The sequence below is a fragment of the Podarcis vaucheri genome (assembly GCF_965113315.1).
Source record: "Podarcis vaucheri genome assembly, chromosome: 6".
NCBI lineage: Eukaryota > Metazoa > Chordata > Lepidosauria > Squamata > Lacertidae > Podarcis > Podarcis vaucheri.
In genome coordinates, this window is record NC_138764.1 from 103,811,000 (window position 1) to 103,823,831 (window position 12,832).

General features: G+C 45.8%; 1 protein-coding gene across 2 annotated transcripts in view; it reads right to left on the reverse strand.

Annotated features, from left to right (window-relative positions):
- Nucleotides 1-637: 637 nt before the first annotated feature.
- RBCK1 (RANBP2-type and C3HC4-type zinc finger containing 1) overlaps nt 638-12,832 on the reverse strand; it is a 31,913-nt gene continuing 19,718 nt past the window's right edge. For both annotated transcript variants that reach the window (XM_082226163.1, XM_082226164.1), the window contains exons 9-13: nt 12,383-12,494; nt 10,407-10,586; nt 7,852-7,950; nt 4,987-5,130; nt 638-1,285 (exon numbers count right to left, since the gene is read on the reverse strand). In XM_082226163.1, coding sequence (XP_082082289.1) covers nt 1,205-1,285; nt 4,987-5,130; nt 7,852-7,950; nt 10,407-10,586; nt 12,383-12,494 — 616 coding nt within the window. In that variant the 3' untranslated portion in view covers nt 638-1,204. The remainder of the gene's footprint in view (nt 1,286-4,986; nt 5,131-7,851; nt 7,951-10,406; nt 10,587-12,382; nt 12,495-12,832) is intronic.

Here is a 12,832-nt window from a genome sequence, read left to right on the forward strand (position 1 = left end):
CCCTTTTCTAGCAGCAGCCGGTCAGATGCCTTAAATACTCCACCTTCAGTCAGCGGGATCCACTGCTTGTCTGACTCACATGATGTTTCAGAATTATTTCAGACAAGCAAAATATTTTTCAGAGCTGGGAAAGCCAGAGAGAAAGATCTGGAATGTGATCATCTGCCCACACAAAGGTGGTCTTTCAAAAATAGCTTGTTTTCGTTTGCAGTCAAAGGTTTTTAAATTGCCCCAGACCAAACACTTACATAGCTGCGAGTCAGCAGATGCCAGACAAGGTTGCCTGATGGGTGCATTTTAACACCTTATCTCCTAGCAGTTTCTTATTTTATGAAACAAACAAAAGAGAAAGGAAATACTCCCAATTCCCCAAACCCGGAGCAAAAAGAAAACCTTTTGTGTTTGAAATCAATCCAGCCGCCTTCTTTTTTAATTTTGCACCTGCCTTAATTCTGCGCCCCCAGGATGGATGATAAGAATCCATTTTATGCTTTTATCAAGTCTGTGAACTGAGTTAGGCTGAAGGAATCTGGGAACACGGGACTGCTAAACCCCAAATACAAAGCCTCACTAGCCTGGTCCTGAGCAATACAAGTTACTATTGCAGCTCAACTACCTGCAGAAAAAAACGCAGCAACAGGTTTATAAATAACTTTTATTAGAGCAAATCAAGTAAATATTGTACACAAAACCCAGTGTATTTTGTAGTGGAACTCAGTGCCGACAAGCCTGGTTCTAACGCACTGTAGGGCACCGCCCCAGCTGTGATAGGGGTCAGAGCTTAGCTAAGCACCTGCAGCTTGGCAAGAACAGCCTCTGCTCCCATAGCCTTGGGAGGATACAGAATGTAATGCTGCCATAGGGAAGGGAAGCAGGAAAAACTGGTTGTAGAGAAAGGAGCAAAAACAGCATCTCTCCACGGACATTGCAAGAAGCCTGTCTGCACGAGGACTACAATAAGAAGTCCAGCCTGCCCTCAAACCCAGTAAGAGGCCAGCATTTCCATTCAATCCTTTTGCCCAGCTCTCACATGTATGGGAAGCAAGTCGTCTTCTCTATGGCACATGAGCTGAGCCTGCGAGTCTTGAACTTCGCTGTGCCAGAGCTGTCCCAGAGCTCAGCTTGACGTTCGCTCCTGACTTCCATTCCCCTGAAGTGAGACAGCCTCTTCTTCCAGAAGTTCAGAGTTCTCCTCCTCTCTTGTTTAATGGCAGTTCTGACAGTTGGGGTGGCAGGGGGCTCCGTTCAGCTTGCAGCGGCAGCCCCCGCTGGTATCGCCAGAACCCTGCGGGGGGAGGAGGAGGAAATAGAAAGCAATGAAACAGAGGGCAGACGGCGGGTACATAAGGAAGAGATTATCTCACAGGGTTGGAGACGGAGGAAGCCATGGGAGGGTCCTGATGAGAGTGCAAGGACAATGTAGGTCTTCCGGCCCAGGAAAGGTCAGGGTCCAAAAACAAAGCGGGTCAGGAAATTGCCAGACAGGAAAACGGGGAGAGACGGGAGGAAACCTCCTGTAGGATTGCTACTTTCGAAATTGTCCTTCGCGCGATTATGTGGGAAATTGCTTCCTTCGAAGTTAAAAAAAAAGCACCCTACTTATTTGTGCATTATCACCCTGTAGTCAATATTCTAGTTTTCCTTTTCGGAGCTAGCCGACCTGACTGGAAGAGTCTGAGACCAGAAGGAGGAGCACTATCAGGAGGAACGTAGGAAATTTTAAGACTACTTAGCTAAATATGTTAAGATAATTTAAACAGGAAAGCTTGCAAAATACCAGATAGGCTTAGGATTTAAATATGTAATGTGATGAATCCATATGTTTAAATGCAGAATTGGATAGAAAGAAAGAGGTTAAGTGATTAAGTTAATTTTAAGAGAATATTGGTTTTGGAAAATCGTTAAAAAAGATATATATTGAAATTCAACCAGGGGGATATGAGGAAGTCACTTAACAATGATACTAAGATTGGTTTAAATAAGGTAATGATTTATGTTTGTTTTTTAAAAAAATTGGAAATTCAATAAAAAAAATTGGGGGGGCGCGTAATTCTAGTTTTCCATCTGGATTCTCTAGTTTGGGTCTGGAAAACAGGAAAGAAGGAATGAAGGGGCCTAGCGCAGTAGAGCACATTGGGATGCAGTGACTTCTGCTATTCCTGCACTGCAAGGGGCTTGCACATCTTGGATACGCTTCATGCAACAGTTTTGCACACCAGAGCAATTCCAAAACTCTTTGGGTTCAAAGGTGAACACAGCAGGCCTCATCGTACGCAAGACCAGAAGCAGTTCCCAGCCACACAGGTCCCTCAAAAGACACCTGATTACATCCCTTGGGCTAGGGTGGCTGGACAGGATTCTTGGTCTGCAACATTAGGGCTGCAGAACAGCCCTGGCCCCATCGCCTGCCATCTCCTCTCATTAACTGGAAGTTTCCCATCTCGCTTTTCTCACACCTGCACAATCAAGACACACACACAGAAGCCCTGGACCCAAAAAGACGGAAGACTATGGAATTAGGGCATGCCATTTCAGGGTGAAACTTAAATGTTTGCAAATTGCTTCAGTGCAAAATATGTTTGAGGAATTCAAATTTGCTATTGTTTTTGAGACTGGGCAACAGTTAGTGTGGTAAACCCATGTATGATATAAAGCACATAAGCTGCTCTTGGAAAACCAAAGGATTTCAATTTTACCTTCTGAAAGTATGTCACCTAGCCCAGCTCCCATGCAAGGCAATAACTCCTTGCAATGCTTATTGAAGGTATCTGATTGGCCACTAGATGCTAGACTAGGCTGGACTTTTTGTCCGATCCAGTAGAATTTGTCTTACATTCTTACAAAGCTTGGATTGGAGCGCCCGCCGAGACCACATAACACCGGTCTTGAAAGACCAACATTGGCTCCCAGTACGTTTCCAAGCACAATTCAAAGTGTTGGTGCTGATATTTAAAGCCCTAAACGGCCTCAGTCCAGTATATCTGAAAGAGCGTCTCCACCCCCATCATTCTGCCCGGACACTGAGGTCCAGCTCCGAGGGCCTTCTGGCGGGTCCCTCACTCTGAGAAGCCAAGTTACAGAGAACCAGGCAGAGGGCCTTCTCGGTGGTGGCGCCCACCCTGTGAAATGCCCTCCCATCAGTTGTCAAGGAGATAAACAACTATCAGACTTTTAGAAGACATCTGAAGGCAGCCCCGTTTAGGGAAGTTTTTAACGACTGATGTTTTAATGTATTTTTAACTTTCTGTTGGAAGCCACCCAGAGTGGCTGGGGAAACCTAGCCAGATGAGTGGGTTGAAATAATAATAATAATAATAATACAGTACAATAATATTATAGTATTTTAATATTCTTTTGGAAGCCGCCCAGAGTGGCTGGGGAAGCCCAGCCAGATGGGCGGGGTATAAATCATAATTATTATTATTATTATTATTATTATTATTATTATTATTATTACAGTCATACCTCGGGTTACAGACGCTTCTGGCTGCGTTTTTTTCAGATTGCGGACTGCTGAAACCTGGAAGTACCGGAACAGGTTACTTCCGGGTTTTGGCGGTCGCGCATGCGCAGAAGTGCTAAATCGCGCTTTGCGTATAAGCACCAAATTGCAACCCGCACGTGCACAGGCGCGGGTTGCGAACGCTGTGGGTTGCGAACATGCATCCCGCACGGATCACGTTCGCAACCTGATCGTCCACTGTAATATTTTTCTTATTCTTACTAAGCTTCAACAGCCAACCCATTTCTTGGGAAGGGTTTATCTGTTGCAACACCTTCAGCTCTGCTTTTGCATCCTGCAAGTCCTCACTACGGTCCTCAGCACCTAAACAACCAGATGTTATAGTCCAGGTGTTTTGGACTACCATTCCCATCAGCCCCAACCGGCATGCGCAAAGGTTGACGACGACTGCGGTTGAGGTTCCTGGTTTCGCACAGCCCATGCCCATCCAAGCGGATGGAATCTTTCAAAGCCAATCCGTGAATGTGTTGGCCGTCTTAAAGGACCACAGAGCCCTCTACACACCGTTTGAAGAGAATCTTGAAGGTCCCAGGCCACAGAGAAGTTAGGCTGGCCTCAACCAGAGCCAGGGCTTTTTCGGCCGTGGCCCCGATCTGGTGGAACGCTCTGTCCCAAGAGACCAGGGCCCTGCGGGACTTGACATCTTTCCGCAGGGCCTGCAAGACAGAGTTGTTCCACCAGGCCTTTGGCCAGGGCACAGCCTGACTCCCTCCCTCGGCAATCTTTGCGGAGCTCTGGCCCTATGGTTGCCATTGGCTTGAATTAATTAATTTTATAATGAATGATTTTAGAGTGTTGTTTGTGCTGTACTTTTGTACTGTTTTATTGTTGTTAGCCGCCCTGAGCCCGGCTTCGGCTGGGGAGGGCGGGATATAAATAAAATTTATTATTTGATGGACTACATGGAACGGGCAGAAATGACTGGCAGAATCCGAGATCAGGGAGAAGAGGTGGTGGAAGAAGACTGGAAGAAATTTAAAGACTACTTGCAGAAATATTGTAAAATTAATGAATGTTAAAGGGATGTTGGATTGAAAATAAGCGGTATTGGTAAAAAGATTAACAAGAATATGTGAATACGGATTGACAGTGGTTTAAAATATATAGTCATAATAGGTTAAGATATTGGAGTAAAGATAAAAGACAGAGGGTAAGGATTTGCTGAATTAACTATGTGAATTCGAATACAAAAAAGGGGGTGTGAGGAGGTCAGGAAACAAGTAAATGAAATATAAGACATGAAAATATTGATTTCTTTTTAACTTTTTAACTTTTTCTTACTTTTTATGTGTTTTGTTTTTGTATTTTTGTATCTTTTTTTCTTTTATTATGGTTATTCTTTTTAATTTCTTATTCTTAATCTTGTAACCTTTTATTGTCTGAAAAATTTCAATAAATATCATTAAAAAAATTATTATTATTATTAGAATCCGCTCTCTGCCGCACGCTTGACCAACACATACCGCAGGCCCCCACCGTGGCCCTTTAGTCACCCAGCAGATCTCCGTGTGGCAGACAGTGCATCGGATCCAGTCGCAGCCGTCTTTCTTCTGCACGATAATCTTGCATGTGGGGCAGTGCATAGCCTCCCCTTTCTGAACCATGTTCTGAAAGAGAAAGCATGTTTAGGTTTGCCTCTTCCAAACCCAAGGGGGCAGGGACAGGGGCAAGGGGGTGCTGGCAGGTGATTGCATGGTGCAGACTGTATCAGAACTAGACTATTCACTCCCCCAGGGTGGGTGGTTGTTGCATGGATGTGTCTAGAATAATAATAATAATAATAATAATAATAATAATAATAATAATAATAATAATAATAATAATATGTTTATACCCTGCCCTCCCCAGCCAAAACCGGGCTCAGGGCAGCTAACACCGGTATAAAAACAATTGATTGAAATACAACTTAAAAACAAGATTGAAATACAACATTAAAATGCAGCCTCATTTCAGTAGGAACTCAAATAAAAAAACTTTTTGGGGATGGAAACGTCAAGTCTTCACCAAGGCTAACTATCCAGACTGGTCCTACGTGGGCCAGAAAAAAGCCAGGGAAGTCCCCAAATAGGAGCTCCATCACAGGAAGAGAAAGGAAAAAAGAAAGAAAGAAAGAAAGAAAGAAAGAGGGGGAGGGAATCAAGTTGATTCCAAGCCAAAGGCCAGGCGGAACAACTCTGCCTTACAGGCCCTGCGGAAAGAAATCAGACCCCGCAGGGCCCTGGTCTCATGAGACAGAGCGTTCCACCAGGCCGGGGCCAGTGTTGAAAAGGCCCTGGCTCTGGTTGAGGCTAATCTGACTTCCTTAGGGCCCGGGACCTCTAGAGTGTTGCTATTTGTGGACCTTAAGGTGCTCCGTGGGGCATAGAAATCCCCAAACTCTTCCAAAACTATATGTGCATGCTGCAAATCAGCTGGGATCAGCATGCATGTGCAAACCAGATCACCAGGTTTTTCCCCCCACTGACAGGTGATGGAGTCATGTTGATGTCCGGGCCCAATTCAAGGGGCTTATGTTTTTAAGGCCCTGAGCAACTTTGCCCCCCAAATATCCAAAGGTGTCTCCATCACTACAGACTTCTCAGATGTTAAGCCACGTGGGCGGTGGAGGGGCTCTCTTGGTCACCCGGCCCCTCTCGGAAGGGACAGGCTGGGACTTCTCTGCAGCAGCCCCTAAGTTGTGGAACTCCCTCCCCGAGGGGGCGCCCTGAGCCCCTGCACAGCTTTTGCCATACAGTGAAGCCACACGCTCTTTACTTTGCCCTTTGACAACTGAGGGGGTTTGTGGGACCCACCTCTTTTGCTGGTTTTATACTGCCCTCAAATGTGTATGCCATCAAATGCCAACAGTGTCCTTCAGCTCTCTATATTGGACAAACAGGCCAAACCTTACGCCAAAGAATAAACGGACATAAATCTGACATCAAGAATCACAAAACTGAGAAACCAGTAGGAGAACACTTCAATCTCCCAGGACATTCTATACAAGATCTCAAAGTAGCTGTTTTACTACAAAGGAATTTCAGAAACGGACTGGAAAGAGAAGCTGCTGAATTACAACTCATTACCAAACTTAAAACCATGGAAAGACCTGGTTTGAACAAAGACATTGGATTCTTATCCCATTATACATAACTAAGCCATTTCTCACCTTTTCACCCCTTGCCTTTTCCTGTAAGACCTATTACAGTCGTTAAGAGTCGTCAACAGGCTCATCTCAGCTATCTGCCAATCTCCCATTCCCACCACCCTTCTGAGTAATACCCCTCCCCACCTTCTCACTATATAGAAGGATCTGGCAACTTCTGTTTCAGTGTATCTGAAGAAGTGTGCATGCACACGAAAGCTCATACCAAGAACTAACTTAGTTGGTCTTTAAGGTGCTACTGGAAGGAATTTTTTTATTTATACTGCCCTGTTCCGTTTTGAACAGTTTTGAATGTTTGATAGCTGCAATGGTTTTATCTGGGGGGGGGGGGGGCTTTTTTGGAATTGTATATTCTACTGTCGGAACCCATCCTGGGTGGGTAGGAAATCTTATGAATGAATGAATGAATGAATGAATGAATACATTAAGCTGATCTACTGATTCGTGTTATATATATGTGTGTGTGTGTGTAAAATAAATACATTTATGAGAAAACAGATGTACATACAAGTAAACAAACAAACAAACAAATAACAGAAAAATCAAACAAACCACCACACTATAAGATACAAGAAGATTAATATAATTATCCTCATACAGTGGTACCTCGGGTTACATATGCTTCAGGTTACATATGCTTCAGGTTACAGACTCCGCTAACCCAGAAATAGTGCTTCAGGTTAAGAACTTTGCTTCAGGATGAGAACAGAAATTGTGCTCCGGCAGCGCGGCAACAGCAGGAGGCCCCATTAGCTAAAGTGGTGCTTCAGGTTAAGAACAGTTTCAGGTTAAGTACGGACCTCCGGAACGAATTAAGTACTTAACCCGAGGTACCACTGTATATACTCCTGATACTGAACACAATTATAAAACTTATAGAGAAGAAATTTAAAAGTGACTTCCAATTAATCTCACCGTACTTTAAGATTCACGATACATTTTTGCATGAGTTTCGTGAATTTTTCACTGCTGACTTTGTGCTGTTTACCACCCTGATGTTTTTTTCCTTAAAGTTGGAGCTGCCAACATTTTTTGCAGGTAAAATGTACAAGCCAACTGCTCTCTTTCCCAGCTACTTCATGAACCGGGGGGCGGAGGACTGCTAATATACTGTGTGGGCCTGAACTTGGGGGGGTGACCCTCTGCCTCCCCCTTTCAGAGCCCCTCAGGCACCCCTTCTCACCAGCAACATCTGTGTGGTCTGCTGCGCAGCCTGGTCATTCTGAGCTCGGATCTGGAGATCATCCTGATACTCTTTGCAGTTCATGTTTTCGTGAATAGCCTGCAGATAAGACATGTGGTTTGGATCCTGACTTCCAGTCTCCTTCCCCCAAATGGTTAGCAAACACTAGTAGGTTGCCCCAGAAATGATGTCATGTACCCAATAGCCTCTTATCAAGCCGACCTAGGCATCTGCTGAAAATGGCAGATTCCGGATACCACCAATTTGCAGGAAATGGTCAATTGTTCTATTTTTGTTCAAAAGGTAAAGGTAAAGGGACCCCTGACCATTAGGTCTAGTCGCGAATGACTCTGGGGTTGCGGCGCCCATCTCGCTTTACTGGCCAAGGGAGCCGGCGTACAGCTTCCAGGTCATGTGGCCAGCAGGACTAAGCCGCTTCTGGCAAACCAGAGCAGCGCACGGAAAGGCCGTTTACCTTCCCGCTGGAGCGGTACCTATTTATCTACTTGCACTTTTTGGTGTGCTTTCGAACTGCTAGGTTGGCAGGAGCAGGGACCGAGCAATGGGAGCTCACCCCATCGCGGGGATTCGAACCTCCAACCTTCTGATCGGCAAGTCCTAGGCTCTGTGGTTTAACCCACAGCGCCACCCGCGTCCCAGTATTTTTGTTCTTTGAAGGGTCTTATCTGAATATTCTACCCCAAATACCAATATCCACCTGGCTCTTCAGCACTGAAGATTACTGGTAATTATTTTTCTTACTCACTTCAAGCTGACATCTACACCCATTCCCATTCTGTCTTGCACGCTACATCTTAGAAATGTAGAGATGGAAGGGACCCAAGGGTCATCTAGTCCAACCCTCTGCAATGTAGGAATCTCAACTAAAGTATCTTCACCAGCATGCACAATCCCTACTTCACCCATAAACAAGCATTTAGAAGAGTTTGGACTACCTGTATCCAAAGATACAGGTAAGAGTGAGGAACCTCTTTGACCCAATAGGCCTCCCCATTTGGCCTGCAAGGCTGTTGTTTTTACCTAAACCCTGCCACCTGCCTTATACCTGACAGCACATGACACCAGGTGTGGCACCACAAAAAAACTAAGGCACAGCCCTGTGGCTTTCAAGGTGCCAACAATCAGCTGATAGCTGGGACTTACCTGACTGTACACATGCAAAGGAGCTCATTTTAACCACTGATCAGGCGGCGAGTGACTGTAGCAAGCTCTTCTGAACATGTTGTCTATCAAATGTTTGCAGTGCCCAAAATCAGCTGACTGTTAGTGCTTGCAAAGGCGGCCAACAGATTGAGGTTGAATCCTGACAAGACAGAAGTTCTATTCTTGGGGGACAGGAGGCAGGCAGGTGTGGGGGACTCCCTGGTCCTGAATGGGGCAACTGTGCCCCTGAAGGACCAGGTGCGCAGCCTGGGAGACATTTTGGACTCACAGCTGTCCATGGAGGCACAGGTCAGTTCTGTGTCCAGGGCAGCTGTTTACCAGCTCCATTTACTATGCAGGATGAGACCCTACCTGCCCGCCAGACTGTCTCGCCAGAGTGGTGCATGCTCTGGTTATCTCCTGCTTGGACTACTGCAATGTGCTCTACGTGGGGCTATCTTTGAAGGTGACCTGGAAACTACAACTAATCCAGAACGCAGCAGCTAGACTGGTGACTGGGAGTGGCCGCCAAGACACTGGTCTTGAAAGACCTACACTGGCTCCCAGTACGTTTCCAAGCACAATTAAAAGTGTTGGTGCTGACCTTTAAAGCCCTAAACGGCTTCGGCCCAGTATACCTGAAGGAGCGTCTCCACCCCCATCGTTCTGCGAGGACACTGAGGTCCAGCGCCAAGGGCCTTCTCGGTAGTGGCACCTGTCCTGTGGAAGGCCCTCCCACCAGATGTCAAAGGGAAAAACAACTAGCAGACTTTCAGAAGACATCTGAAGGCAGCCCTGTTTAGGGAAGCTTTTAATGTTTAATAGACTATTGTATTTTAATATTCTGTTGGAAGCTGCCCAGATTGGCTGGGGAAACCCAGCCAGATGGGCCGGGTATAAATAAATTATTATTATTATTATTATTATTATTATTATTATTATTATTATTATTGCTCCAAAGCTTGCAGGCCTGCTTTGAATAGGGGAAATGTCCTTTTGCAAGGGCTGGCATCCCTCTTCTTACAGGTGCAGCCTGAATACAAATCCTGCCGGCAAATATATTTTAAAGGGATGCTTGAAATGGACGCCATCAGTGCCAATAAGCTGACTGACACCAACAGCACACTTTCAAAAGAGCTCGGCTGATTGGCGCTGCGAGAGAGCCCCTCTGAAGTTGCCACCTGATGTCATCATGACATCAGGTGACTAGCCTTGCACCAGCAAGGGACAGCTAAGGGCAGGATCCAGCCCACCGATCCTGAGCTCCAACCATGTCTGCCATCTCCCAGCTGTGGACTGGTCTTCCCTTCCCCGCCCGCAGGCTAAATTTCTAGCGTAACCGACACATCCATGCACAACGGCAGTTTCTAGATGAGCAGAGAGCATCTCACCTGGCAAAGCAGGCAGTTCACCTTCTCGCACACAGGACACGGGAACTCGTTCACGTCGTCCTCATAGAAGCACCAGCCCCGGCAGTCCGTGGTTTTGCAGTGGTAGCTGGAGCGGCTGCGGTTTTCGGCAACGGAGACTCCCAGGTCCAAGAAACGCTGGTACTCATCTTTGCTCAGGAGCTGGAGATCAAATGGAGAAAACAACATCAGAGGAGACCCCCAAGAGGGGAAGCAAATTGCCCCAGCTGTCTAATCATGCTGTTTTAAGTCAGGGAATCTGCCTCTGAAAGATCGAGTGAGAATAATGTTACCTGTGGAACCCAGGATTTTGCAAGAGCTGCTGGGCTTAGATAGCAGGGTTAATAATAATAATAATAAATATTTATATCCCACCCTCCCCAGCCGAAGCCGGGCTCAGGGCGGCTAACAACAATAAAATAATACAACATTCTAAAATCAAGAATGTTGCAAGCTCCAACTGGTGCCTCAATCAATCTGATATGTAGCTCAGTTGGTTAGAGAAATGAGGTTACAGGGAGCCAGGCAGAAGGCCTTCTCGGTGGTGGCGCCCGCCCTGTGGAACGCCCTCCCATCAGATGTCAATGAAATAAACAACTCTCTGACTTTTAGAAGACATCTGAAGGCAGCCCTGTTTAGGGAAGTTTTTAATGTTTGGTGTTTTATTGTGTTTTTAATATTCTGTTGGAAGCTGCCCAGAGTGTCTGGGGAAACCCAGCCAGATGGGCAGGGTATAAATAATAATAATAATAATAATAATAATAATAATAATAATAATAATAATAATTATTATTATTATTATTATTATTATTATTATTATTATTATTATTCCTGAATTGAAGGGTTGGACTAGATGACCCTCAGAGTCCCTTCCAACTTGACAATTCTTTGATTCTAAGATAATCAGCCAGAAATAATTTGTGAGAGCACCCATGTGGCACACTGATTAGGAGTGTTGAACCAAGGAATCCTAATTGCTGAAAACTGGGAAAATGAAATTGTGCCAACAAAAATGGAATGGCAAGACAAACTGTATATTGAACTGGCTAGATTAACAGAGGCAATTACAGATCACACTAGACCAGAGTTTCAAAAAGCAGGGGGGAAATGCAGAGAATACTTCACGAATCAATGCCCTAAAATACATACCCGGACATGTCTCGGTTAATGTCTGCAGGAGAATTTGTGGATATTTAAGTTATAATTAGAAAAATCTTAATAATTATTCAGCTTATAAGAAGTACATAAGGAGGCCAGATGCAGAATAAAGGAAGTCTTCTATTTGGTTGTTGTATGTTATGCTTATTGTATTACTGTATTGGGGGAGTGGGGGGGGTTATGTTATGTTGTAAATAAAATTTTCAATTAAAAAGGAGCATTGAACCAATGAGTTCAGTGCCCCTCCCTGTGAAGCTCATTGGGTGAACATCAGAGAGACCAGTCACTCTCTCACTCTCAACCTAGGCTACCTCACAATGTTATTGCAAGGATAAAATTGGGGAGAGGGACGGAAAGAAACACATACAATATCCTGAGCTCCTTGTGGGAAATCCGGTGTGTGTGTGTGTGTATAAGGTAAAGGGACCCCTGACCATTAGGTCCAGTCGTGACCGACTCTGGGGTTGCGGCGCTCATCTCGCTTTATTGGCCGAGGGAGCCTGCGTACAGCTTCCGGGTCCTGTGGCCAGCATGACTAAGCCGCTTCTGGCGAACCAGAGCAGTGCACGGAAACACTGTTTATTTTCCCGCCGGAGCGGTACCTATTTATCTACTTGCACTTTGACGTGCTTTCAAACTGCTAGGTTGACAGGAGCTGAGCAATGGGAGCTCACCCCGTCTGCACCGGGATTCGAACCGCCGACCTTCTGATCAGCAAGTCCTAGGCTCTGTGGTTGAACCCACAGCGCCACCCGCGTCCTGCGTGTGTGTGTACAAAACAGACATTTTAACAGGCCTACCGCTTTGACCTCCCGTTCCAGCAACTGCCCCGGGCAGGAGTATTTCTCGTCAATGTAGGGGCAGCGCACTTCGGGCTCCTGGCTGTTGAGGATAGTTCCTCTCAAACAGTCCCTGGAGGGAGAAATTATTGGGGGGGGGCACATACGTCACACGGAAATGGGAGGTTCGGAAACTTCGGCTGGTGCAGAATTCAGCAGCCAGGTTGCTCACTGGGACAAAGCGGTTTGTCTATATTGCAACCCTCCTGTCCCACTGGTTGCCAGTGAGTTTCCAGGCCTAATTCAAAGCGCTGGTTTAGAGCTACAAAGCCTTAAACGGCTCAGGACCGCAGTATCTCAAGGGCCGCCTCTCCCCATATGACCCTAAGATCATCATCCGAGGCTCTTATTCGTGTGCCTCCTCCACAAGAGGTCCCGAGGGTGGCAACACGGGAACAGGGCCTTCTCTGC